At 40.8% G+C, this 27,703-nt stretch overlaps 1 protein-coding gene across 7 annotated transcripts in view; it reads left to right on the top strand.

Annotated features, from left to right (window-relative positions):
* The window catches only part of myo9aa (myosin IXAa), a 176,910-nt gene that overhangs the window by 91,808 nt on the left and 57,399 nt on the right, over positions 1–27,703 (top strand). For 5 of the 7 annotated variants that reach the window (XM_069902406.1, XM_069902410.1, XM_069902403.1 and 2 more), the window contains exons 12-17: positions 8,133–8,254; positions 11,575–11,716; positions 13,094–13,289; positions 18,947–19,066; positions 21,280–21,355; positions 26,341–26,484. In XM_069902406.1, the coding sequence (XP_069758507.1) occupies positions 8,133–8,254; positions 11,575–11,716; positions 13,094–13,289; positions 18,947–19,066; positions 21,280–21,355; positions 26,341–26,484 (800 nt within the window). Of the gene's footprint in view, positions 1–8,132; positions 8,255–11,574; positions 11,717–13,093; positions 13,302–18,946; positions 19,067–21,279; positions 21,356–26,340; positions 26,485–27,703 lie in introns of all 7 variants that reach the window. The other 2 variants (XM_069902409.1, XM_069902408.1) reach the window with 2 other exon arrangements.

The following is a 27,703-nucleotide window of genomic DNA, read 5'->3' as shown; positions in this document are numbered from 1 at the left end:
ATAAGAGGGTCTCGGGTGGTTCGTGTGAGCAGTTCCGCATTTAAACTTGAAGTCAGTCGTAGATCTGTTAATTTGAACTGAAGCCCTTGTGAGATGTTGGTTTCCAAGAATTGTCCTAACAGATTTTAAATAAGATTGCTCTTGTGGTTGCCCATGTAGAGTTTTGCAGTGTCAACTTCAGTGTGAAGATGTATTCAGCCTCAACTATAACTGGTGCATGCTCCAGTTGGACGATGACAAATACAAGTGGCTCTTCCAGTCCTTAGCAGAGTCATTATGAGAACTCGCAGAGCATTAAATATGATGAGACCTATTGGCTTGGGGCAATTAAGGATTGACCTGCATTGAGAGTGTTAATGTTTTGATAACATGTACACACATACGAGGTCTGACCTATTGGGACTCTGTGCTCTCCCTCCTTTACCCAGGGTGCAGGGCAATAATGTTGTCGTCAGAGGAGCTCCAACTTCAGCTGAGAAAGCTCAAATGAGGGTGTGCATTTAAATGGGAAAGTAAATTTGGATCCCACAACTGCAGCTGGGAATTTAAATTCAAGTGATTAAATCATTTGGCAATCAGAATATCAATAATGGTGACCATAAAACAACTGGACTGTTGTTAGAACTTGAACATTACAGTACAGGAACAGACCCTTCGGCCCTTCTAGTCTGTGCCAAACTATTTTTCTGCCTCGTCCCACTGACCTGCACCCAGTCCATAGCCCTCCCATCCACGTAGCTGCTCAAATTCTTCTTAAGTGTTAAAGTTGAGCCCGTATTCACCATTTCAGTTGGCAGCTCATTTCACACTCCCACCACTCTCTGTGTGAAGAAGTTCCTCCTCTCCCCCCCACCCCCCCACCAATGTTTCCCCCAAACCTTTCCCCTTTCACCCTTAACCCACGTCCTCTGGTTTGTATCTCACCCACCCTCAGTGGAAAAAGCCGACCTACATTTACTCTGTCTACCCCCCTCATAATTTAAAAAACCTTTATCAAATCTCCCCTCATTCTTCCAAGCTAAAGGAAACCCTTCCCTGTAACTTTGTTCCTGAAGTCCAGGCAATATCCTAGCAAATCTTCTCTGCACTCTTTCAATCTTAAAGACATCCTTCCTAGGGAGTCACCTGATGGAGTAGTGGCCGGTCGGGGAACTCCAGCCCTCTCCGGTTAAAGTTTAAAAAAAACAGAAGACATCCCTCCCACAGTTATGTGACCAAAATTGCACACAACACTCCAAATTTAGCCTCACCAATGTCTTATCCAACTTTGCCATCACATCCCAACTCCAACATTCAGTACTTTGATTTATAAAGGCCCATATGCCAAAAACTCTCTTTTCAACACTCTCCACCTGTGATTCCACTTTCAAGGAATGATGTATCTGTATTCCCAGATCCCTCTCCTCAATGCCTGACAATTTCCCGAACAAGTCCTTCCAAAAAGAAACACCTCCCCTTTTCTGCCATTTTTCAGCTCATTTTTCCTGCTGCTTGAGGTCCCCTCTGAGAGCTTTGAAAACCTTCCTTGCTGTCCACAACGCCTCCAATCTTAGTGTCATCTGCAAACTTGCTGATCCAATTCATCACATTATCATCCAGTTCATTGATATCGACGACAAACAACAATGGTACTAGTACTGATCCCTGAGACATACCACGAGTCACAGACCTCCAGTCTGAGAATCAGTCATCCAGCACCACACTCTAGCTTCTCCTGCATGGCCAATGTCAAATCCAGTTTACTACCTCACCATGAATACCAAGCGCCTGAGCCTTCCTGACTAATCTCCTACGTGGCATCTTGTCAAAGACATGATGGAAGTCCATGTGGACAACATCACCACAGCCTTTTCTTTGTCAACTTTCCTGGCAATTTCCTGGTAACCAATCTGATTAAACGCTAAAATTTTTGACTATTATTTTGTAACATACACAAAAATGCTGGTGAAACTCAACAGGTCACATGGCATCTACAGGAAGTAAAAGGGAACCAGTGTTTCAGGTGTGAACCCTCAATCTCACTTGGTTGACCAATATCCTTTTTTTAATATTTTTATCAAGTTTAAGATTTGAGCATTTATATTCAGTGACTATTTCATAATTGAGTCAATTGTTTACAAGTAAATACACAGAAGGGAGAAAAAGTAGAAAAAAAATGAAAAACGCATAACTACATTATAATAACAATCTAGAGATAAACATAATGCAGCCATGTCAGATCCATTTATTGGACTGTTATATTAAAATTAAAAAAAACTATTTCAGATCTTTAGTTTTTAATCTGATCTTTCCCCTCCCTCGAATCAAGGTCACCCTTTGTCATAATGAGAGAAAAGAAAAATCATTCACGATCTGGAATACCATTATATCCTTCAGTGAAAGGAGATCTTCCACCACGGCCTGTTATCTTCTGTGTGTCACTGTGAGCTGCTTTTCTTCATGTATTTAGGGGCAGACAGTAAAGGTTTACATTTACATTTTGTGAAAGAATAAACTAAAAAGTACACACAAGGGTGTAAAGAGGTACATACAACATGCATACTTTGCCCAAATGCACACCTTGATAAACAAGTTTGATTTGGTTGTGAAACATAGAACATTGGGGCACATGTTAATATCAAACTGCAGGGTGACCCACCTTCTTTATATATTGTCTTCGATCATATTTGCTGTGATGTCGGTTGATAAATTCATTTTTGAATATGATACTGAGCCAGGAGCCAATGTGCCCGATTGTATTCCCAACAGGTGCTGAACCAGGCCATCTTGTTCCTCTATCATAGTTTTATCATCCCTCTCCCAAAAATTCTTTTGCAAAGCGGCCAGTGAAGTCATCCATTGTTGCTCTAAAGTTGAGCGCTGTCTTTTGTGATGTGTATAATTTTAAGATTTTCAGACAGCCCAGTAGCCGAGCTTATGGGGCTTGCTGCTCACAGCATCAGGCTTTAATTCAAAGCACTGACACGGAGTTGGTTTCCTCTGGGTGCTCCATTTTCCTTTCCCAACCCAAAAATGTGTGGATTGATAGATTAATTGACTGCAGTAAATTTGCTTTGTGTGTAAATGAATGTCAAAATCTTGAAGTTGATGAGAATGTAGGAGAATTTTAAAAAAATGACATTAGAGTAAATGGGGTGGTACCTAGCTGGTAAAAACACGATGCTGGAGAAACCCACCAGGTGGAAGATAAAGATACGAAACCAACGTTTCGGGCCTGAGCCCTTCTTCAAGGAATAAGCAATAAGGATTCTGCTTATTCCTTGATGAAGGGCTCAGGCCGGAAACTTTGCCAATATGTCTTGGCTTTTTATGGACACTGAAAAGTCCGGCTGAGTTCAGTGTGTTTTAAACTACAATTGGTCTCTGCAAAACTTTCGTGGTTCTCTACCTTGTGGTTCTCCAGCCCGAAATGTGGGTTCTATATCTTTACCTTTGCTATATAAAAGACACTGTTTGAACTGCTGAGTTTCTCCAGCGATGGGGTTTTTACTTCAACCACGGTGTCTGCAGACTTTTATATTAGAATGGTATCTAACTGGCATGGGTCCAATGCTCTTTCCTCACTGAATATTTCAGTGAATATGATTTTGGCTTCTAAATGACAGTGAGTTGAGAGCAATTTTAATTTACACTTTGGTAAAAATGTGTTGGCGATTGTGATTTCTGTGTTGAAATGAACATTCACGGGGAAGAGCAAGGAGTTGTATTTTGTACATAACTAATAGGCTGACCTAGTTTTTAATCTACCAAATTGATTCATCTCTAAAAGACAAGGACACAGGCTATAAATTTTTATCTGCTTCAGTGTCTCCAAACCAAGCAGCAGTGATTTGAATTTCAAATTCTCCTGCTTGTGTTGTCTTCCTTTCCTTCATTAATTTCCCCAAACCTTTTCTGACTTTCAATGTCTGGCCTCTTCCATATCCTCGATTTCCTTTGCTCTACTAATATTAGCCAGGCCGTTATACCAGAGTTCAGGGATCCAACCTCCTGCCTCATCCCTTTGAGAATATTATTGTTGCCTTTGATCGTGCTATTGTGCCTTTCACTTGTTTCTGGTTTTCATAACTCGTATCAAATTATCCTATGAAAAGCACGGTAACAGGCCCTTTTGGCCCACGAGCCCGTGCCCCCCAATTTGTACCCAATTGACCTACAACCCCAGTACATTTTGAAGGGTAGGAGGAAAACCGAGTTCCTGGGGAAAACCCACGCAGACACGGGGAGAACGTGGAAATTCCTTGCAGCATTTGGATTCGAACCCCGGTCCCGATCGGTGGTGTTTTAACGGTGTTGAGCAGTGAGCTCAACACTGCAAAATAAGGACAAATTTCCTTGTTATTTATTATCAGTAGCTGAATCAGAAATGTCCTTCAACTTGAGGGCAATTTGTTTACACTGTCCTGGCTATTTCACAAACATTTTTACCATTTTCATTTTCTTTTTATTTTTCATATTCTGAGAACACTCCAGCACAGTACTGACCCTTCAGCCTTTGATGTTTTGCCGACCCATATATTCCTTTTGGAAAAAAAAAACTAAACCCTCCCTATCCTGTAACTCTCAATTTTTATTTCATCCATGTGCCTGTCAAAGAGTCTCTTAAATACCCCTAATGTTCCAGTCTCCACTACCACCCCAGGCAATGCATTCCAGGCACCCACAATTCTGTGTTTAAAAATAAAACACCCCTGATGTCTCCCTAAATTTCCTTCCCTTCACTTTGAACATATGTCCTCTGGTGTTTGCTGATCTCGTCCTGGGAAACAGGCACCGGCTGTTCACCCTATCTTTGTCTCTCAGAATCTTATAGAGTCCAGTCTGTACTCCTTTCCCTGCCCATCCCTCCCTTGTTAATCTCTTGACCAATTGGTGGACAGGGTGCAGAAAAGATCCATGAGGATGTTGCCAGGACTGGAGGGCTTGGGTGATCGGGATTGGATTGGTGGAGATTGATGAGAGGCATAAATAGGATAAATGATCTGTTTCCCAGCATAGGGGAATAAACAAAAGACCATTGATATTAGGTGAGAAGGAAAAGATTTGAAAGCAATTTGAGGGACCCGTTTCCATGTTGTGAAACTTGGTTTTCCGTGGTCAATTCCAGATTTATTGACAGAGGACGTACAACCTTGAGATTCTTTTTCCTGCAGGTGTGGCAGAATTACCACTTAATTGTCGTGCAATAAAAAAAAAACTGTACTCATGGAAACAAATAAAGAAATGTAAACAAACTGCACTACGAAGAGGAAATTAATGAGGTCCAAAAATAAGAATCTTTCAATGAATCCCTGATTGAGTTTGTGGGATTCTGATGGTGGAGGGGTCTGAGAGGTGAAGACCATGATGGGGAGTGGGTTTGGAGGTAGCAGTGTTGCATGTCGATCCAGAGTTTCACCGAAAGAGGCTTGTGCAAATAGCCGCAACGTGAATTTTGTCTCAAACGTAAAAGGATGAGATTGATTTAATTCCAGGGCATCAGATTTAATAAATAACTTGCCGGAATTGATTTGAAGGCAGACGTGCCAAGTAGATTCAAAGGATTTGCATCATAAAAGGGCCAGCATCTGATCATGTACTTTGAAGGGGGACCTTGTTTTATATCTCCTGGAATAATTGTGCTGTATTCAGAAATACTTGAGAGCAGTGAATAAAATATCTTGAATACTAATAGGGGAAAATAATGAATTTTAAGCTTGGAACCACTTGACTGTCATCACCAAAAAAAAGATAAAATGAACCATGTCCTGATTTTGTGTGTGTCATGTGGAGGTCAAGTAGGATTATGCTTTATCTTTAAGCTTTGAAAACTGTTCAAGCAAAGCAGTTCCAAATAATAGTAGAGTTAAACTTGGCTGTGTGATTGAGAGAACATAAAGATGCTGGTTGCCCAGAACGGTCTCGCTGCACTGTCTGTGCACTTGCCTGAGTTTGCTTTGAGAATTACAAATAGTTTAAAAGCTTTCAGGCCATCTGCGACCCAAACACTAATGGTGCTAAGCAGTTTACAGCCTTGCCAGATCCTTAACCACATGTCTCGAGGGAGTGCTGCAATATTAATTCATGTGAGTCTCCTTAAATGGTAAAGCATTGTCATTGGATGGTGTTATCTCCTCGTTAGGCTATCTTTTAGCCGCTTCATTTATTAGTTGATAAACCTGCTATTTGATGGTAGTGTTTTAGAAAAAGATTTTGTATTTTGTGACATTTATATTCGAAACAGGCGATTAAAAGTCTTATCTGTGAGGTGTAATTTGCTTTTCGACATTTTTTTTGTTTCAATAAATTCCAGGAAATGCAGGCCATGCATGGAAATGTTACAAATGCCTTTCATATTAATAAACCCTATGAGACCAGAGGCTGATTTAAAAAAAACTACAACTTGCTGGAACACAAAAACACAATACATTGCTGTTATTTTGTTGGCTGGAAATGGGCCAGTGTCACTTTGGCAAACAGCTTGGAACCTTAAAGGAGAGAAATGAATTGTAGATGAGGTCATACATGGCAGCGATAACTCCATGTGATGCCCTTTCTCTCCAGAATCACTTAGGAAATGCACACTGTGTAGTGGAGAAGTGTTTCAATGGTGTTTAAATTTGCTGAATGATTGGGGGATGAGGAGAGTCAACTTTACAGAAGGGATAAAAATGTTCATTTATATATTTCAGTACAAAAGAAATAAATCAATTCTGTAGGCACTGCAAGTTACGGGCTGGACAGTATTCATTTTGAACCTAACAACACTGAATAAATTGCAGTGTGACAACTGGTGTTCTTAGAAATGGTTGAGGGACAACTGTTGGGGAGTTCCTTGTATCTGTTTTGGTAATGGTGTGAAATCTGTGATGATTACTTGAATAAGTGGAACTGGCATTTGGACTGCCCCACCAATTTCTCCTACAAGATTATTTTGCTGATATTAAATGATTCCCATATTTCTCTTCCATTTCGTTTTTCCAAGATCAATGAGGAAATATCTAATCCTTATTGGGCAGCACGGTTGGCAGAGTGGTTAGCGGAACGCCAGTTTGAATCCTGCACTAGCTGTGAGGAGTTTGTACGTTCTCCCCATGTCTGCATGGGTTTTCTCTGGGGAGGGGTTCCAGTTTCCTCCCACCCTTCAAAACATATCGGGGTGTAGGTTAATGGGGTGTAAATTGGGCTCATGGGCCGAAATGGCCTGTATGTCTAAATAGCTGGAAGAGCCATCCTATTCGAATGGAAAGACTCTAAATCTCCAACAGTGTTTCACTGGTTTTCTCATATTATGTCCTGCTTAAGTTCAGAAAAAAATGAGATGTCATGTATTTGATTCATCAGTGAAATTTGAAGAGGCGCGGTGACCTTTTCTATCTCATTTTCATATGACGTAAATGTTTTTAATGTGATGGGATGTACTCACTCTTCCAGATAAGATCTAGTCTTACCCTTATTTTTTTTGATTCACGGTATGAATCAAAAACTCCAAAATATATGTAACCCTCAGGATAAGTTTATCAGATATATTGCCTTTTCTGTCTTTCCCCAGCAGAATGGTGTAAAGTGAAAAATCAAGAAAGTTTTTCTTAAAAAAATTTGAAAAATGATTTCCACTTCTCTCCTGGTTGCTCGTGGCATTGGAAGGGGCCATGAATATCACCAAGCCTGTTGGAATTTTTCTCAACAGCTGGAATAGTGGCTTGAGAAACATATCAACGTGAGCTTGCCTTGGTGGTTCCCCCCACACTTTTACAGGGTCAGCGGCCCAGGTTTGAATCCCGTGCTATCTGTCAGGAGTTTCTGCGTTGGCTCCCTCCTGGGACTTCGATTTCTTCCTACCATTTAAAATGTACAGGGGCAGTAGGTTAATTGGGACAGCATGGGGTTGTGGGCTGGAAGGTCTTGTTACTGTGTTGTGTGTTTAAATTTAAAAAAAGTTAAATTTACAATAGATTGGGAATAATGTTGAATGTGCAGATTACAACAAAAATCATTACCTGTCCACTCTGCATTAAAGATATTCACAGGAAAGGCTGAGGAAGAAAGAGTGAAATAGTAAAGCATTTTCCACGATCAATCATTTCCTCGTCCTTTGGATTCTGTATTCGATTTGAATGTCTGTAATCTCAACTGAATATTTTGTGCCACAGGCAGAGTACAGAGGAGAAGACATCAGTTGGCACAATATCGATTACATCGACAACAGTGGTTGCATTAATCTCATCAGCAAGAAGCCCACAGGCTTACTCCATCTACTGGATGAGGAGTGCAAGTAAGTACTGAGAGTTGCTGATTGACAGCTGTGTGAGATGATGGCTGAGCTTTTCTTATGGAACCAAAGCTTCATAGTCTTCCTGGTTTGGTAACTCAACATCCCTCCTCTTAAACATTTTGCGATTCATGCTCTGCACTCGATCCCCTGGCTCAGTCATCTCTCTCAATTTAGATACAGTAAAAGTCCAAAAATCTTGATACCAGAAATCTGGACCACCCGAGAATCTGGACTTTACTACAATTATAGTGTGCGTGCATGCATTGAGTAAGCGCCATTAGTGTACTGCCCAAGAATCTGGAAAATCTGAAAACCCAGACCAACCCGATCCCTGAGCAGTCTGGATTTTAGGACTTTTACTGTAATCGTTCCTCTCTGTGACATCAGTGACGTCGCACTTCTCCACTTTAATCTATATTTGCCAGGTTTTCACCCAATCCCTCAATATATCTAAGTATCTTTGTAGAATTATAATGTCCTCATCATAACATTCCCTCCCACCTATTTCTGTATCACTGTCAAACTTGAATTCCTTGCACTTCGTTCTCTTCTTTGGGGCATTAATATAATTAGTTAACAAGTAGAGGCCAGGAACCAATCACTGGAGTTTGTCTCCCTACAGCTTGAAAAGACATTTAAAAAAAAAATCAGTCTTTCTGAAGCCTTCAAAGTGTTTTCAGCAGATGGGCTCCTCCCAATCAAAAAGTTACATTTTGGGGGTGGTGGGGCCTGTGCTCCCACCATGTTTTCCTTTCCCCTTGTGTTCATGAGTTCAATCCAAACCAATTCCACATTAATGCTCTGACACCCCTCCTTTCACTTTTGGCTGGACCCAGTCCTTGTCACCCTCCAACCATGTCTCTATTGTATGTATTAGATTTTATTCATGTGTTGATCTGTGTGCTGTCAACTCATGGCAAATGCTGCTTGCATTCAAAGAAACTTGGATTTTTTGGACAGATTTTACTAACCGAATTTGCTTGGTATTGCAGACATCTGTTTAAATTTTCTGCCCCAGCCTGTCACACCACTTGCCGATTTACCCCTCACTATTCTGTGACACCACTCTCTCACTTCCTCTTGCCATATTAAACATCCATAAATCAGGGTTGATGTGAGAAGATATCTATTCGCAGGGCATTAGGATAACCGTGGGGGTGGGGGCACAAACTGCCATTGGAGAACTCACTCAACGGTGGGGGAGGAAAGCAGTGCCATACCTGCTGCGGACCTCCTCTGTCCGCTGCGCCATCACACTTTCTCCCCCCCCCCCCCACCCAGCATTTCAGACAAATGTGCGTGGTTATAGCACATGGGGACTAAACCACGTGATTAATTTGGTGATACCTCCTCTGATGGTGTCACCCGGTGTGGACTGCAACCCCATAGTGATATTAGGGTGGATGGGGGGGAGGGGTGGGCATGGTCCATGAATGGCTCCATCCCCCCACCCCATGACGCCAAGTCCCTTCTGTTTAGCTTAAAGCTCTGTTTCTAACCCTTTTCAAGCAGTTTTTGAAGTTACTGTTTCTGGATTCCGGTGAAGCCTATCCCATTGATTAGCTCTCTCCTTCCTCAGTTCTGGCGCCTGTGACTTTGAATAAAATCCATTTCGACCACATGACACTTTGTTTTTCCATAATCCTATTTACCCTTGCCGATTTGCATATGGACCAGGTAATAATCCTGAGATTTTTAAGGTTTGTGGATCTGCATTTCAGTTTTGCCTCAAGCTCCTGGCAATCCAGTTTATTACGATAACTGGATCCTTTCCTCCCCACTCCCAAGTTTTTCAGTCCAGAAGAGTCAACGCAGCAATGCATCCTTCTGCACCACTGTGTGGAAAACAGGGTCTCTTCCCTCAGTTATTATTCTGACCCCCCTATGGCTGCTTAGTTTCTTCTCTCCCTCCAAATGGAATGGTTTCCTGTGCCTTGGACAGTTTGCACGTACCTACCTTTAGTCCTCACTCTCATCACAAGAACATTCACGAAGACATGAATAAACACTGATCATCCTTCAGAACTATCCTCTGGGAACCCTCTACCTGCCTCTTCCACAGCCGCACTTGTCTGTGCCTGACCATTTGCACATTTAGAGATGGTTAATCTCGGGAATGTGTCCTGTCCCAATTGTGTCAAAGTGTTTGGAGCGTGAAAAGTCACTGTAAATGTGTGGAAAAGAAAAAGTGTATATCATGGCTATTGTGATTTATGGTGTGAAAAATAAAAAATTAAAAAAAAAAAAAAAAAGTGTTTGGAGCGTGGACTCTAATTTTTAGACCTTGAGTCAACGTTCCTCCAGCAGCCAAACGAGCTCCAGTTGTGACCACTGTTTAGTGTGGTGAGGTTCAGCAGCTCCAACACGTCTGTCTCGGTCTATTTGTACTGTATTTATTACTTTAATCTGTTTGTCTGAGATTTCACCCCTTGAAACAGGAAGAATTTACTCATCCAGATGTGTCCTGATTAGCCAGGCAACATCCTTAAAGTCTGTGAACTAGAGCTGAGAGCTGGAGCTTCCAGATGTGAGAGGTCACAGGATACCAAACTGCGACCTGCATAACTGACTTTGACTCAGGCCAAACCTTGGTGGCACACTTTGGCGTAACTCAGGCGATCGTTGTTGACTTCGGCAAAAGGTTTTTTTTCCTTGTCCGCGTTTTTCCATTTTTCTCTCTCATTTTCCTGTTGTATTCACGGTGAGAATTGGCTGTGTTCCTCTGTTGTTTGAAGAGGAGCAATCATCGTCACTTTTGCTGCTTCTTATAGGCCTCTTATCGTTGAATGGAATAAAATGGTTCAATTGGTTTGATAGCATTAATCAAATTTGGAATCCAAATGATGAACATAGAACATTACAGCACAGTACACATACCCTTCGGTCGCAATGTTGAGCCGACCTACATAAATCCACAATAATCTAATGCTTAAATCGTTGTGACTAACTGTTTTTAGCAGGAGCTGCTTGGCTCAGATGGCCACATGGCTGAGATCAAGTAGATCTGACTGACAAATTTTCTCCACAGCAGAAGCAGTGGCGTCAACTTCAATAAATATATTTAAAACAAGGTTGGATAGATTTTTACATCTGTGGGGAATTAAGGGATATGGGGAAAAGGCAGGTCGGTCGGTAGAGACGAGCCCATCATCAGATCAGCCATGATCGTATTGAATGGCGGAGCAGGCTCGACGGGCCGGACGGCCGACTCCTGCTCCTATTTCTTATGCTCGCAATGAATAAATGATCTTTGGTGCAACAAAGATGTTGATTCCTTTGTCTTAGCTTTTAAAAAAATAATTGTTTATCTTTCAATTCAGTTTTCCACAGGCAACAAATCAGACACTGCGAGACAAATTCAAGCGACAACATGAGGGGAATAACTATATCGAATTTCCAGCAGTAATGGAACAAGCGTTTATCATAAAGCATTATGCAGGGAAGGTCAAGTACCAAGTGAAGGTCGGTGCTGTGTGAAAAAGTAGCGTTGATTATTTGCATTTGTGAAATTCGTTGTTTTGAGGCAGCATCGCGGCAAACATTTATATAATTCACCTTACAAAATAAATAAAAATAGTGCAAGAAAAAAAGATAAAGTAAGCCCATGTTTATGGTCCATTGTCCATTCAGGAATCTGATGGCAGAGGGGAAGAAGCCGTCCTTGTGCCGTTGAGTGCTCGTCTTTGTTCTCCTGTACCTTTTTCTTGATGGTAGCAGAGAGAAGAGGGCATGGCCTGGGTGGGGGGATCCTTGAAGATAGATGTTGCTTTCGTAAGGCACTGGGAGACAAATGATAAAAGATCCTGCAGTGCCCTGTTTGAGAAACTGTCTGCATGTACATTTAACCAAGCCTTGAATTAGAGGAACTGGGTTCTTGAAGATTTGGGATGTTGACGTTAACATTTTGTGGAGACTAAAAGGATTAATTAATGAGTGGTTTATATCTGAGATATGCCTTCCCTTTGGCAGAGTGATCAAAGAGAATCGAAAATGCTACAGATAATAACAGAAAACGCTGCAAACACACAGCAGGGCAAGCAGCTAGCATGGAAAGTGAAATTGAAATAGGACTTCAGGGTCAAGGAAGAAAGGTACAAATTCCTTTTGTGGAATGAAGGAGGCACAGCCAGTTCAAGCTGGGTTTTTAGATGATACAAGTCTAGTGGAAATTGTAGAAAGCAGGGTGCTGAGTTGGGAGCATAAGTAGCGTTGGGTGTTTGCTGGATGAGGTCAATTAAATCTACGGGCAAGAAGGGGATGAGAACTAAGGCAAATAAGTGAAATTGGGAAGAATGCTGGAACTCAGCTGCGATCAAATCAAGTGACAGAAAGCTTCAACTGTTGGTTATTTCAGTTGCCCATATGTTGAATAGGACATGGAACAGCATAGTTAAGGAGCAGGCCCTTCGGCCCTTAATGCCTGTGCCAACCGTTATGCCAATTTAAACTCATCTCGTCTGCCTGCACGTGGTCAAGATCCCTCTGTTCCCTTCTTCATGTGGACATCTCGAGCTACCACCTCCCCTGGCTGTAAGTTTTAGGCCCCTTTTTAAAAAAGAAGCTACCTTCCAAATCTCCTTATTTCAAATGTATTGTCAGAGTATATTCATGACATCACATGCAACCCCAATTCTTTTCCTGCGGGTGAGGCAGAATTACCAGTTATTGGCAATGCCAAAAAAAAACTCAACGTACACACGTAAACAAATAAGGAAACGTAAACGGATAATGTGGGGTGCTAATTATCTTCAAATAAAAAAAAAATTAGATAAATTTCAAAATGAATTACAATTCAAAATATGGACAGAGACTAAGCTTCATCAATCTATGTTGATGTAGGACTTTCGTGAAAAGAACACAGATCACATGCGCCCTGACATTGTGGCCCTTCTGAAAGGCAGCAAGAATGCCTTCATCTGCAGTCTGATTGGTATTGACCCAGTGGCTGTTTTCCGCTGGTCAATGCTGAGGTCCTACTTTCGAGCAGCCGTGGCCTTCCGCGAGGCTGGAAGACACTTTGTTGAGAAGAAACCTGGTAAGCGACAGGGTGGGTATTTTGGTGATTGACAGTGTGATTGATGGCGCAGCACCCACTGTATGTTGTCAGCTGTTCTGATAACACAGAATGATGTGTTGAAAGTTCCTTCGAAAGATACTGCACAGTTCATTCCAACTGAGATTGAGCATGTTGATATAGAAGTTGTTTTGATATCCTCCAGTGGACTGCAGAAGTTGTTAATGTTAATAAAAAAACGAAATGCAGGAAATAAATTTAAAATTAGACATACAGCACAGTAACAGGCCATTTCAGCCCACAAGTCCGTACCACCCAATTTACACCTCCTTTGAAGAAGACTGCAGAGCCCACCTCACTGACAAAAGGCAAAGGAGGAAAAACCCAACACCCAACCCCAACCCACCAATTTTCCCCTGCAACCGCTGCAACCGTGTCTGCCTGTCCCGCATCGGACTTGTCAGCCACCAACGAGCCTGCAGCTGACATGGACATACCCCTCCATAAATCTTCGTCCGCGAAGCCAAGCCAAAGAAGAATCTACACCCCTGGAACATTTTGAACGGCGGGAGGAAACCGGAGCCATTGGAGAAAACGCATGCAGACACGGGGAGAATGTGAAAACTCCTGACAGACAGCGTTGGAATTGAACCCCAGTCCAGTCCCGATCGCTGGCACTGCAAAGGCGCTGTGCTAACTGCTGCATCAACCGTGCTGCCCTAAACAGGTTCATGGAGAGGAGAATAATAGTAACTTTTGGGCTTGATGCTCTTTCAACAGAACAATTCTGCTGGAAGGCCACTGACTTGAAATGTTATTTTATTTCTCTCTCCACAGATGCTGCCTTACTTGCTGAGTATTTCCTGCATTTGTTTTCTTTATTGCTCATATATTTTTCAAAACATATTCTCATCATTGATTCTGTTTTCTAAATTCTGCTAGTTAAGTTTGATGCAATAAATCTTTTGAATGGTTCAAAGGATGAGTGGATATTCCTGATGACGTTTAACCTATTGCATGCATTCTTCTGAAATGGATATGCAGGTCTTTTTTTGGTCTGACAACACTCAACCAGTCAGGCAGACTCAGGGAAAGAGAATCACAGTTTGGTTCTTAGTACAGAGTATTTTATGACGTATGAGAGATGAGCAGAAATTTAAGTGGTTTGTCCAGCATATTGCATCAAAATGTTATATCATTTACACTTTTAGATTTGATATCTCTATCATCAAATGTAATATTTTTTCCCAAAAAAAGACTTTCATCACAATAAATTAGTCACCGGCATCTCCATGTGCCGAAAGCCCGACAAGGTTTGGGCAGACCAAGAAGGCATCTTTCACCGAGTTGATGGTCTTCAACATTTCTGGATTTCTGTCTCTGCATTTGTTCCCGAGAGTCACAAGTTGTTGCTGGAGATGATCCATGACAGGGACCCTTGCATCCTTCTCCACACCCTCTTAGCAAATCAGAGGTGGGCGACTGTCACCTCTCCACCACAGTCATCTCAGAGACTGTGTGTTGTGGATGATATTTTTTATTGTACAGGAAGGATATGACCAGGTGAAGTCCTGGTGCTTGTTAGTAAGTACTTTAAATCAGGTTAATAAAAACAAAATAACAAAAGTCAGATGAGAATAAACATTGTACCTGTTTCAGGACAATATGTGGAAAACTCTCTTTGACAAACATGGAAAATTCGATCATTTCTGCAGGTGGTTTTGGAAATGTCATAATGGATCACTTCAGTTATCAGGTTATTTTCACAGCAGATTTTTAAAAAAACTGGAAGCATTTTGGTTCGATTTCTGGGTCCTCTCAGTCATTTCTTGAATTTTCACAGCCCAACTCATCCATCTGACCAAGTTGCTTATCTCCACTGATCCTATTTGTGTTTGTTCCAGTTCCAATCCATGCACCTGTCAAATACTTTTTATACACTGAAATACAGTAAAAACCCCTGGTATCTGGCACATTTGGGAGTTAATAGATGCAGGATAAGTGAATTTTCCAGTTGCTTGAGCATGTGTAATTGGCGAGGCTCTAATGACGAGGTGCACCGATTTTAAACTTCCAAACTTTTTACCTATTTATTTTCAGTGGTTTTCTTTGGGCGCTGGTTGGTTGAGGTTGCTGGAATTCCAGATAACAGGGGTTTTATTGTTTATCTGTCTCGACCACTTCCTCATTCAATATACCCTCTACCTTTTGTGTCAAAAAGCATATCCCTCCAAACCCTTTTAAATATTTCCCCTCTCGCCTTAAACCAGTGCCCTTTAGTTTTAGACTCCCCTGGCCTGGGAGGAAGGCTCTGACTGTCCAGTCCATGGTTTTCATAATTTTATAGATTTCTGTAAGATCACCACTCAGCCTCATCCAAACTCTCCTCCACCCCTCAAGTCCATTTGTCTGTTCAAAGGCATGACAACCAGGACTGCATACAAAACTCCCACTAACAATGTGTATGACTGAAACCTGACATCCCAACTCCAGTTCTCAATGTCATGGTTGATGAAAACAAGCATGCCTTCTTCACCACGGTCGACTTGTGCTGTCCATCTTGAATACTCAGCTGGGAAAATGCATTCACTCTGCAAATGCAGCCAGTTCACATGTGGATCTTAAACACTTCCCCTGACGTTTAAAAGTGGGCAACTTGTCTGGAGTGAGAGATGAATGCACTCAGCTTGGCTAATTATGGTTATCCAGGTCTTCTGAATAATTGGGTAGGAAATCTCTGTGAGCTTCTTTATCTTTCACTCCATAAAATAAGATTAAATTTAGTAGATTCTGTTTTTAAATAAAGCAATTTCTTCATTTTACCCACCCCATCCCATTTTGCTTCTGGTTCCTGTCTGTGTGGCTGGTGAGCAGATACCTATTCTCAGTGATTAATCAATGTATCTGAGCCAAGGAGTTGGAGGAAAATGGAAAAACAGCTGACACCGATCTTGCTCTATTTGATAACAACGCTGCGATCTGGACCCTGAATTTTGAAATCTGGTGAATTATTTCTCATCGTCAAGTTTCCTCAGATGGATGTGGCAATCTGCTTCATCTGAGGGAATGAAGCTGGAATCCTGGTGTCAATGTCACGCTGGTCATTCAGCTAAAAGGTGATAAGAAAGCTAACTGAATAAACCAAAGTGAATTGTCCCATATCGACCAGCTTGTCAAATGAACCATCAATTAATGGAAAGCCTGGAAGCAAGAAAAAAGTTTTTGAATACAAGTAAAACATTTGGTAGCTGAAGTTAGGATCTGACTTTGTGCAGTTTCAAGTTTTTAATCGGCAAACAACTAACGATTGGAAAAATGTGTTGAAAGTGACCACCTTTCCATTTTCTGCACAAAGGCTCTGACTTTGGTCAGAAATACAAGTGCTTTGGAATTGACGAAGAGGTTATTTTGCCAAGGAAATTGTTAGAAATGTTTACATGCTGATTTGAATATAGTGTGTCATTCCAATGACTTAGATATCTGTAACTTGCCATCTTGGAATGGCTTGTCTATGGATTCAATCCTCTGATTTACTGTTGGAAGTTATTATTGGATTTGGGCAGTTTCTGATGGGTTAAGTAGCTATTAAAGAACTTAAAAAGCTATTTTACAGCATGCAATTATTTGACCTAATAATGATAAACTACGGTAACTATTATCAATGGGATCATCTGGAATATTATTTCAAAAATGAAACTATCATGTAATGTTTCACTATCAATAAAAATCTGTTATTTATCTCATACATAAATAAATAACAGCTTTTGAATATAAATACCTGACTTCAGAAGGTGGAGGATACATATTTCTTGCAACATGCTATGATCGAGGACCTCTTCTCATGAAAAAATTCAAGCTCCCCAACATTAAACATTATTTAATGGTGGAAATGTTAATTTTTGTGGTGTTTCATTTGAATTTGATTTGGTAATCTGCGCCTGACCTGTTTTTGTAAATCAAACAACTTGTGAACAATTCAGATAGATGCCCATCTGTACTGTTGTGATGTCGGTCAGCTGCTTCTCAATTTAATCAGTGCACATCTTCCTTTCCAAAGCGAGGGAGACATATCCATTTTGCAGAAAGACACATCATGGTGTGGCAGCTGCTCCACACACTGATGGCTCTGCCTTGTACAGCCTTGCTCTGCATGGATCTACTCCTGCTGCAGAAATAGAACACTGCTCTTTATATCTTCAGCTGTTTGTAGAGTTACATCTATTTCTTCCAGCTTCTCCGTCCCGAAACTTGTGAAAACTGACAGTCAGTCGATCTGTGAATAACCATTCAGTTCCAATAATTTAAAACTAAATTCATCATCTCAGTTTAAAACGTATGCACTTAATTTGGTGATCTGTTCTCTTTCACAGGCCACTTACTGATATTTATTGCTCTCTTGTCGTTGGGAATACAGTGCATGCGTGGCATTAACAGCCCCATGCAATGTCAACAGTCGGTCACCCTTGGTGTCTGTGCTCAGTTAGTTTTTAGTACCCCCTTTTGTTTGTGGAAGAGGACAGGCTTCATGTGAAGTTGTATCAAAAGTAAAAACATAATAGTGGGGAAACTCAGCAGGTCAAACAGGGCACTTTATGTAGCAAAGGTAAAGATACATCATGAGCCCTTCATCAAGATAATGAAAAATGTTGGCAGACATCGGAACGAAAAGCTGGGAGGGGGGAGGGCTGGGAGGAGGAGCATGGTCCCAAAGGCAGGAGGTAATGGTGGAGGAGGGCACAGCAGCAAGCAGGGGGAGAAGGGATGGCTCAGTGAATAGAGGGGGAAGGGGGTGGAGAGCTAAGGGAAAGAAAATGAGGGGAAGGGAATGGAGGGAGAATGGAGAGTAGGTTAGCATAAACTAGAGAAGTCGCTGTTAATGCCATCTGGTTGGAGAGTGCCCAGACGGAAAATCAAGTGTTGTTCCTCCAATTGACGGCTGGTCTTGGTGGGACAGTACACGAGACCATGGACAAACATGTCAGCATGGGAGTGGGGCGCGAAATTGAAATGGTTGGTCACTGGGGATCCCCGTCACTGACTTTGGTGTGTTCCATCATTCAGTTCATTGGTTTTGCTGATTCACAGCCTCCGTTTCTAGATTACTTGAACAGGTCCAGTTTAGAGCTTCCAGTGCTTGAAAATTGCAGAAGGGTTTGAGTCAAAAACTGGGATCAGCAGAGATTATAAATAAAATGGAATATTATTGTTTAAAAATTATTTAGCTTTACTTCTGAAGAAAAGGCTTTTGAGAACCTTGTTCAAGGTAATGGTTTGTTTCAGAAAAACTAATCAAGATGGGTGGCAAATGATGAAATTCTTACAAAAGGGGTATTTTTCTGTATTTTTATGCATTTCACTGCTGGCTGGTTTTTTTTTTGGTTTGTGCTGACGTTAAAAAAAAGTTTGTAAATTTTGCTTTTCTCTCACATGTCTTTACCTCACTCAACTGCACAAATTTGTTTTTGCAAGTCACTGGAGATTTAACTCACAACCGTTAAATTAGATGCCAAGGCTGTCTCATTCTCTCACTGCAAAATAGATATTAATGATTAAACATGCTGTACTATAATTGTGTTTAGATCCTTGTAGTTGTTTCTCAACCTTTTCATATTCCTATCATGAATATCTTTACTTTGTATCTCTTTTATTTTTTATTTATTTTCAATTTGCTTTCCAAGGACATGATGATGCTGTTCCGTATCCGGTTTTGAAAGGTGTCGATAGTTTTAGCTTTCTGCATCATCCAGTCCATCAGAGGAGTTTAGAGATCCTCCAGAGATGCAAGGAAGAGAAGTACAGTAAGGCTCGAAATCCAGCAATATTCCACTTGCCTGCAGGAACTAGAAGCCCAGGAACATCTACTCGGGGTCGTGGTCTTCGTTCACTCTATTATCTGCATTTAAAAAAAAGTTGTTGATCTTACCAAGTAATTGCAAGTTAACGTCCAGTAATGCCAGTTGGTACTTTGCTGGATCATGCTTTAAAATGATCCAACTGAGTGCTTCACTCACCGTTGATCACTCTGGGTAATGAAGACCACTGACCTGAAGCCAAAGAATTGTGGGATGTCTGTGGTTTTGAAACCACAAACTTTACAAACAAGGCACGTTATGTCATCAATATTCATATGTACTTCGAAATCTTGCAGGAATGATATGAGAAACTCTTTATAGCTTTGGAAAAAAAATATTGTTTATTTAAAGCACTGAAACTCTACAATTTCATTTTTAACCAGAGCAAATAAGCATCCCTTGGTTCTTTGGCTTTGGGTTTCGAGTGAATGTTGCTGGCCTTATTATCATGTCTCTCCTTTTTCCCAGCTCTTGTGTGTCGACTAACTCTCGTTTTGCATGACCTAAGCAGACCTCCTTGCCTGTGTGCTCATAATTTCATTTACCTCCTAATCCAACCAGGCAGTGCCCAGCAACACTCCTCACTGCTTGCACACAACATTATTCATAGAGAAATGGCAGACATAAAATGATGAGTTCTTTTTCTGTTGGACATCTCCCACCCTGTTCTAGTCCTCAGCTGTGTGTCTTTAGCTGAAGATGTGGTGTCTCAATAATTTCAAGCAAGAAATAAAATTTGACTTGGAATGAAGTTTCATTAAAAGCTCAAGTGATCTCTATTACATAATAAAACATAGTGGTAAGAAAGCATTCACTTACATAAAGTTGTAGCGTTTTGCTCCAAAGATTCATTCTGTTCTAAACTTAAAAACAATATGGGAATTATGCAAAAAAATGTTGAGGATCCAACATTAAGAATAGATGTTTTTAACCACAAGATCTATTTTAGATTTCCAGAAATTAAAATAAATCCTCTTGTATTTTTATGTTGGATATTTTTTCCTAGTTCATGCCAAGTAATTCATATTTGAACAGATTTAACGATCTTGAAAGTTAAGATAAATTTTCCCCAGTTGTCAGCTGAGAAGATTGTGCTACCTGAGAGTCGAGGAGGAGTTTGTCGACAACGGTGATGTTCTTTCCCTCTTCAGTGGGAAGCGATAAATAAACGTTCATTATCAAAAAGAGATGGTTGCATGTTAATCACAGGTGACCGTACATTTATTTGTTGAGAGAGTTTGATCCCATGTGATATTTTCCCCAAGCTAACTTGAAACTTGTTTGATAGATATTTGTATAGAAATAATGAATTTGAGCCCTTGAGTTTGAATTCCAAACTAGACTTCTCGAGTATTTTCTTGTTGAATGAGCTTCAAAGCACTTTTTATTCAGACACTTGTTCAATTTGTTAAGTAAAATTTGCATGTTAAAGGAATAAAAAAAAAAGCTGGCCCTAATATTTGGTCAAGCCTACTGAGATAGATACCTTCTTGAAATTGGTTTTGTTTTGGTCATTTGAGCTCGTTTAGTTGCGCGATGTGGTTTCCTCTGGCAGCCATTTCAAAGCTATTCCACTTGTCTATCTGATGGGACTCGCAAAGATCGAGCAAGAGCTTTCAGTTGAAGAGATGAACAGAGAATATGATTCAATAGGCTTTATTTGCTCTGGAACCCTTGCTTCTGTTGCAACAAAGGGTGGTCCCCAGATCTTTAAACATTTTCGTTTGTGTTCTCTGCTTTTGATTTTGTGGCCTCATTGACCATTGTTTTATTTTGTATGTGATGCATCTTCACTTCTGTGCTCAATCCTCTACAAATCCATTATTTTCTGTGGATTAGGCATTGAAAATCTAAATGTTTTGTCTGTGAATTTAACCTTAGAAACTGGATCTTGCACTGGTATGGCGAATAAAACAGCTGATCTTAACACCAGGATGTAATTTACCAATTGTTTTTCCCTTTTGTTCGAAAGTGCTTGTTGCAACTACTTCCCGCTCCTTGGCTGCGGAGTAGTTCTGCATTGTACCTGCAGTAAAGGAACATTTAGGTTGTGACTGCTAATCTGCCTGCAGCATGCTGTAACAAATGCATGCTTCTTTTTGTCCTTGTTCATTTCTGTCCAATTAACCAACATTTTAGCCTTTGTTTTTGTGTGATAGGTATTACAAGAAAAACCCCCAGGACACCATTGTCTAGTTTGCAAGGAACAAATACCATCAACGACAAACCCCCACGGTAGGGACAGATCTTTTTATTTCTATCTAAGACGGTGTTCTTAATCACAATGAATTATTTGTCTTTTTAAATTCAACTTGCTGCAGATATAAATGAGATTCTTTAACTGAATAGAAAGGAGAAAATTTGAGAAAACAGTGGCTTCTTGACCATTTCTAGAATGTAAAACTTTGTGATTTTTTGACATAAGAAACTGCTATAAACTTGGAGTTTTCATGTTCAGGTTAGTAACTCAAATTATTGTTGGTGACAAGGTGAGAAAAATAATTCTCCAAATAATTTCAGTCGATTGTGTGAAGGATGTTCAAGCAGCTTTCAAATCCAACTGTCGCCGTGACATCAGTTATTTTCTTCACTGCCCTCCTGGTGAATTCAAAATTCACAAAAAGGTGAAACACGGAAATGATATTTCATCCGTTAAGTCACTGGGTTAGAGACCAGAAATTGTCCATGAGACAGTGAATGAAAAGGGTTTGCTGTGTGCTCCTGCTCTGCCTGAATCAGAATTGAATTCACAATGTGATGGTGCTTTCGGCACATGGCCATCTGAGCACTGTCAATGCTGGAGGTAAAGCAGGAAATACTGAAAATGTGCATTGCATTTGTTAGTATCTTAGAGAACAGTGTTGATCTCAAAGTTTGGTGTTTCCTTCTCTGAGGCTTGCTTTTTTAAAGTTATAAACGCAAACTGCAGGTGGATAATGAGCTTTGTCAATCGATGTCTAGGAATACAAAGTTAATGATCGTACTGTCATGTCTTCCGAATGTGTTCAGAAACAACTGATTAATTCATTGCATTTGGGCTGAGTCTTTGGAAGTTTGAATTCATTTTCAGCCTCACTGATGTGGGAGTGATTTGATTTTTACCTTGATAGATCTTTTTCATGAATGTATGTCACACCAGGAATTCTTGGAAAGAAAAGGGTTTGGATTATTTTATCAGATCGGCCTTGATTAAAAATAGTTCAGTGCGGGCAAAACTGAAATTGGATCAAATATGGGTCTCTTTTATGATTCATTGTACTGAGTCTTGTCAAACCTTTCAGGAAAAATGGAATGCTTACACACTAAAATATAGCATTGTAATGTATATAGAAAATGCTGCAAATATTTAGTAGTTTGGAGCTCAGATTTTGTGTTGGCGTCCTCTCCTCAGAGAAGAGAGGTTAGAAAACAGAGGTTAAGCAGGCACACGGTACAATTCTCTTCTAACAAGGCTGCATAAAGGGCTTTTTGTGTGGTAGATCGTGTTTAACCAATCAGATAGTTTTCCAAGGTTAACAGGAAAGTTGATGAAGGAAAGGCTGTAGATGTTGTCTACATGGGTCATTAGTAAGGCCTTTGACAAGGTTAGTCAGGAAGGTTCAGAAGGGTCGGGTGGCACAGGTGGCAGAGCAGTTATCACAAGGTTGTCACAGCGCCAGCCACCTGAGTTCAAATCCCGCGCTGTCTGTTAGGAGTTTGTACGTTCTCCCTGTGTCTGTGTGGGTTTTCCTTGGGGGGGCTTAGTTTTCCTTCCACTGTACAAAGCGTATCGGGGGTGTATTGGGCAGCACCCTGAGATTCTTTTCCTGTGGGCCAGGCAGAATTATCACTTATTGGCAATGCAAAAAAACTGTGCTCATGAAGAGGTGTATGCATGGCCGGCACCGGAGTGGGGGGGGCATTTGCAGGTATGCATGGAAACATTTAAAGGAATACAAGAGAGGAACAAAAATCAATAGAGAGCACAAGTAAGAATCCTTAAATGAGCCCTTAAATGGGTGGAGGGGTAGCAGCTGTTCCTGAACCTGGTGGTGCGAGTCTCTCCTGAGGGCAGCAGCGAGATCAGAGCAGGTGCTGGGTGATGTGGGTCCTTGATGATGGCTGCTGCTCTCTGACGGCAGCATTGCCCGTAGATGGTGGGGAGGGTTTTGCCTGTGAGGTCCTGGGCTGTGTCCAGATTCTTCTGCAGGGCTTTGCACTCGGGGTATTGGTGTCCGCGTACCAGACCGTGATGCAGACGGTCAGACTTACAAGCTACACTACCCCACTTCCTCTGTCGTGTCTGTAAGCCAGTATTGTTACCCTCACCGTTCAAAATGGTGGTATATTTTGTCACGCTAAAATAGAAATTGTCTACATGTCACAATTTTTATGACTGTTTTGGCCACATGTTAGCCAAGTGTATCTATCTTTAAAAAAAGCATCAACACAAAATATTTTCTTTCTTTACTTTGGATACGGGTCAATTAAAAGATGGCTCCCTGTATTTACAGTGTTAATTTACCTTGTGCTGCCTAATGATTAAAGTAAAAATGCTACTTGGAATCTAATGAGAGAGGAATAAACGTAACTTGTACCTGCTCTTCACAAGTCACGAATCAAGAGCACATTTTTTTTTCCAAACCTAGAGGCAGTGAGATGAATTGTTGCTGCCCTCGGTGGTGATTACAAACATGGAGCACATCAAGACCCAATGGCTCTTTGTAAGACCAGCTGAGGACGTGAGCTGGATGTCTGCATTTCTCACAAGTGCAGTTGGCATTGAGAGTATTTCTACGAGTTTGGCATTTAATTGTTCCAGGAAGTTGATGTTTTAGTGCATTTCAGTAATGTAGCTTTAACATGGACACTATTGCATTTGAAACTAATTGTTTAATATTTGCTATTTTTATTTAATTTCACCAATCCTGTTATAACAAGACCAATCACATCCATTTTTAAGTGCTAGGTTATGCAGAAACAATATAGTAAAGTCCCTGTTATCTGGCACCTATGGGTATTGGCAGATGTTGGATAAATATTTTCCATTTGCTTGAGACTCACTCTTACAATACCTAACTAATACATCTCCATTAAGTATAAACAGTTTAAAAGACAGGTAATACCACACTGTAATTATATTGAACAAACTTCACATGCATGAAAGCATTTTACTTCATCTCTTTGTCCTGGGCGAAGCCATCACTGTTTCACACAACTTTATTCCAACAGCTGCTACAAGCAAAGCCCGACCAAGGCACTCGCTGGCTGAATATTTGCTCCCATCTTCACCAAAGGATAATGTGTTACTTCAGAGAACATTTACTTTTTCAATTTTTAACTTGTATATTTTTTACCTATTATTTATTTTAATTTTTAAAAATTTATTTTCCTTTTTTTTGCCAGTTGCTTGAATTCCAGACACCAGGGGTGATACTGTATTAAGCAAATTTTATAGCAACAAATTTCAGACTGCAGTAGTTATCTGATAAATTTGATTGTAACAAAAAAGGAAATTAAGAGGGGTCTTAAATTAACTTGTATGAGAGTTCTTATTCTGGATGAGAGCAAATGGAGAGAGGCAGTGGAGTTAAAATGGAGACAGAGTATAAAAGGGTAAACTGATCTCATTTTATTGCTAATCAATTCTGGAATCAGTTTGCATCAACATGGGTGAAGGCAGACTTATTTTGCATCCTTTTAGTTGTTTTCATAACCTCATAAAACTTACCGCTGCGTCCTGTGTGACCATTCTGAATGTATAGGATTGTCAGCAAGTTAATAAAAAGAATCTTGGGTTCTTTTCTCCCCGCTATTATAGCTGTGATAATCTTTTCATTTTGTGTTAAGATGAAGAATTCAGATCTTCCTCCGAAGTAACATAAAAAACAAAGAATTTGGACTTGATTTGGACGGTGCACAAAAAAGATTTGTTACGATAGCCCTAGCCGTTGCAAAAAAATGTATTATGTCAACCTGGAAATTGGAAGATAATTTGAAAATACAACAATGGTATATAGAAATGAATAAATGTATTCCATTAGAAAAAATAACATATAGTTTAAGAAATAATATTGAAATATTTGAACAAATATGGGAGCCATACATGAAACACAATAGCGAAAACCTACCGGGGACATTCACTATTTAAATTAACGAAAGGAGAAGGAAATGAAAAGAATTGACTCAGTGGATTTCTTGTTTATTTTTATTGAATGACAACATTGTTTGACTGGTTTAATGTATCTTAGATTTTGTACTTTAAATGGATGGGGGGGGGAGGTAGGGAGGGTGGGATGGGAGGAGAAAATGACATTATATATTTGAAAAGGAAAATGTATGTATCATGGTCAATGTGGTTTATGGTGTGAAAAATAAAAAATTTAAAAAAAAGATGAGGAATTCAACCTGCACATATCATGAAAAGATTAATTTTGTTGCTCTTGCTTCAAGAAGAAGTGATTTTTGCTTGTTCAGCAGGCACTCATCATGGACCACCTGCGCCATTTTAAAAATTAATCAATTTGGACCATTCTCCCCTTTGTTTTACAACCCCTGCTGCCTGCTTATCTCTGGGGCACGTCCAAATCTACAAAGCCTTGGCAATCACAGTGTTCTGGTCAATTTTGGCAGGTCAGAGCATTAATTGGCCATGGCGTAGCATTGGCACACTGGTGGTGCGTTTAAGTCACTGTGTTTATTACAGAGACAATTCCTTACAGAATGATTTCAATTTGGTGAAATTGAGTTTCTTGAGGAATGGCAGGTTGAGGCAGTTATTACAATCAGCGGAGAGGTTCGGGCATGGTGATCAAATCTCTGGCTTTCGATTCTTATCCACTGAAATGGAGTCATCTTGGTTTTCCATTAAAAATAAAATTAGCTGGTTAAAGCACATTGAATCCAGAAGATGTTGGAAACTCTCAGGAGGCCGAGCACGTCATGATGAGCCCAGCAAACCTCACGGTTAATTTGAGAATGATGAAATATGCCCAGTTTCACTGTTGCAAAGTGATAAACATACCTGATGCTCTTTATTACATTTGATAATTATAGACCGTGCGCATGTATAATAGGATTTGCAAATCAATGGAGTTGTGTTTTATATAGCACCTGAATTAAGCCAAATGAAGGGCAAATGTTAATCTGCTTTGCTTTCTCCCGCTGATAGGTGGGATCTGGGTATCGAAGAGTTGCCTTTCTATTTTAGCAATGATCGTTTTTCTGTTTGTTTCATGCAGTGAGCTGCAGGGGATAAGCTGGAATGGAAGAGCAAGTATCCAGTCTCCGAGGCTTACCTCTAGCCATTCCCTGATTGAAGATGAAGGGATCTTTCTAAATTCTGCCAGCACCAAGTTGTTGGAAAGAGCTCACGGCATTCTTATGTAAGTTTGAAGCGGCTGCACTGTCGTTCAAGTGCAAATAGCTTTTGGGTTTGGCTGTCTTGTTGCATTGCACAGGGGCTTCTTTTTAAAAATTTTAATTTTAATTTTATTTTTATTATTTAAAAAAAAAATATTAAATGGCAGACTGCCACGTGCAGTGCCTTGCTTGGATGTGTTTGAAGTCTTGGAGCTTGACTTCCCTACGTGCTCCGCCTTTGATGAGGTTTAGACTAGCAGGGGAGTAGCTATGTCATATACCCTCGACCGGCGGAGCGGTCTTCTTCTAGGGGGCCATCCTCTGCAACCGAGCGCTGAGCTTCGGGAGGGACGCACACGGAGCTGTGAGGGAAGGGTGGCAGATCTAGCCAGCCAGATCAGCCGAATCAATGGGGTGACAGATGTCGCAGCCAGATCGCCCTCACACCCAGTACACAGGGGCTTGATGAAACCACAGCTGGAGGTTTGTGCACTGGTTTGGTCACTTAACCAGAGAAAGGATTCACTTCCAGAGGGAGCTTAACAAAAATTCACTGGACAGGTTCCAAATGGGTTTGGTACAAAGTTAGATTGATCAGACTGTTTACTTTGTGGACTCTTGCATGAACCATCAGCGCGTATGAAATATATTTTCACAGAACTGTTGACTTGGCGACATAAAATAAATGCTAGCTCTTTTAAATTGAATCTGAATCGTTGCTGCTTGCGTGCGCACACGGAGATCCACTCGGACTCGCCCACTGACCGCCCACATCCTTGCACCTGCACACGCCGGCGCAGGCAGACACACACCTCCAGAAGGAGACCAGGGAGAAGCAGCCAGTGTCCTCTTCTCAACTGGTGGAAAGTGAATGATGCCGTCCCTCATCATTAAAAACCTTGACCGTGCAATGCAAGGATGTCACTTGATGAGTGACCCTGCTTGTGGCACTGTTTTTTTTCTTTGGCTTGGCTTCGCGGACGAAGATTTATGGAGGGGGTAAAAAGTCCACGTCAGCTGCAGGCTCGTTTGTGGCTGACAAGTCCGATGCGGGACAGGCAGACACGATTGCAGCGGTTGCAGGGGAAAATTGGTTGGTTGGGGTTGGGTGTTGGGTTTTTCCTCCTTTGCCTTTTGTCAGTGAGGTTGTGGCACTGTAGACAGGTCAAAAACCAGGGTTTTCAGGAATAGAAACTGGAAAGTAACAAGAGATTAATAGATTTAAACATTCTGGCACAACAG

This window comes from Narcine bancroftii, chromosome 11 (assembly GCF_036971445.1).
Source record: "Narcine bancroftii isolate sNarBan1 chromosome 11, sNarBan1.hap1, whole genome shotgun sequence".
Taxonomy (NCBI): Eukaryota; Metazoa; Chordata; class Chondrichthyes; order Torpediniformes; family Narcinidae; genus Narcine; species Narcine bancroftii.
Note: the sequence above shows the minus strand (reverse complement) of the source record. Positions and strands in the feature narration are given on the sequence as shown.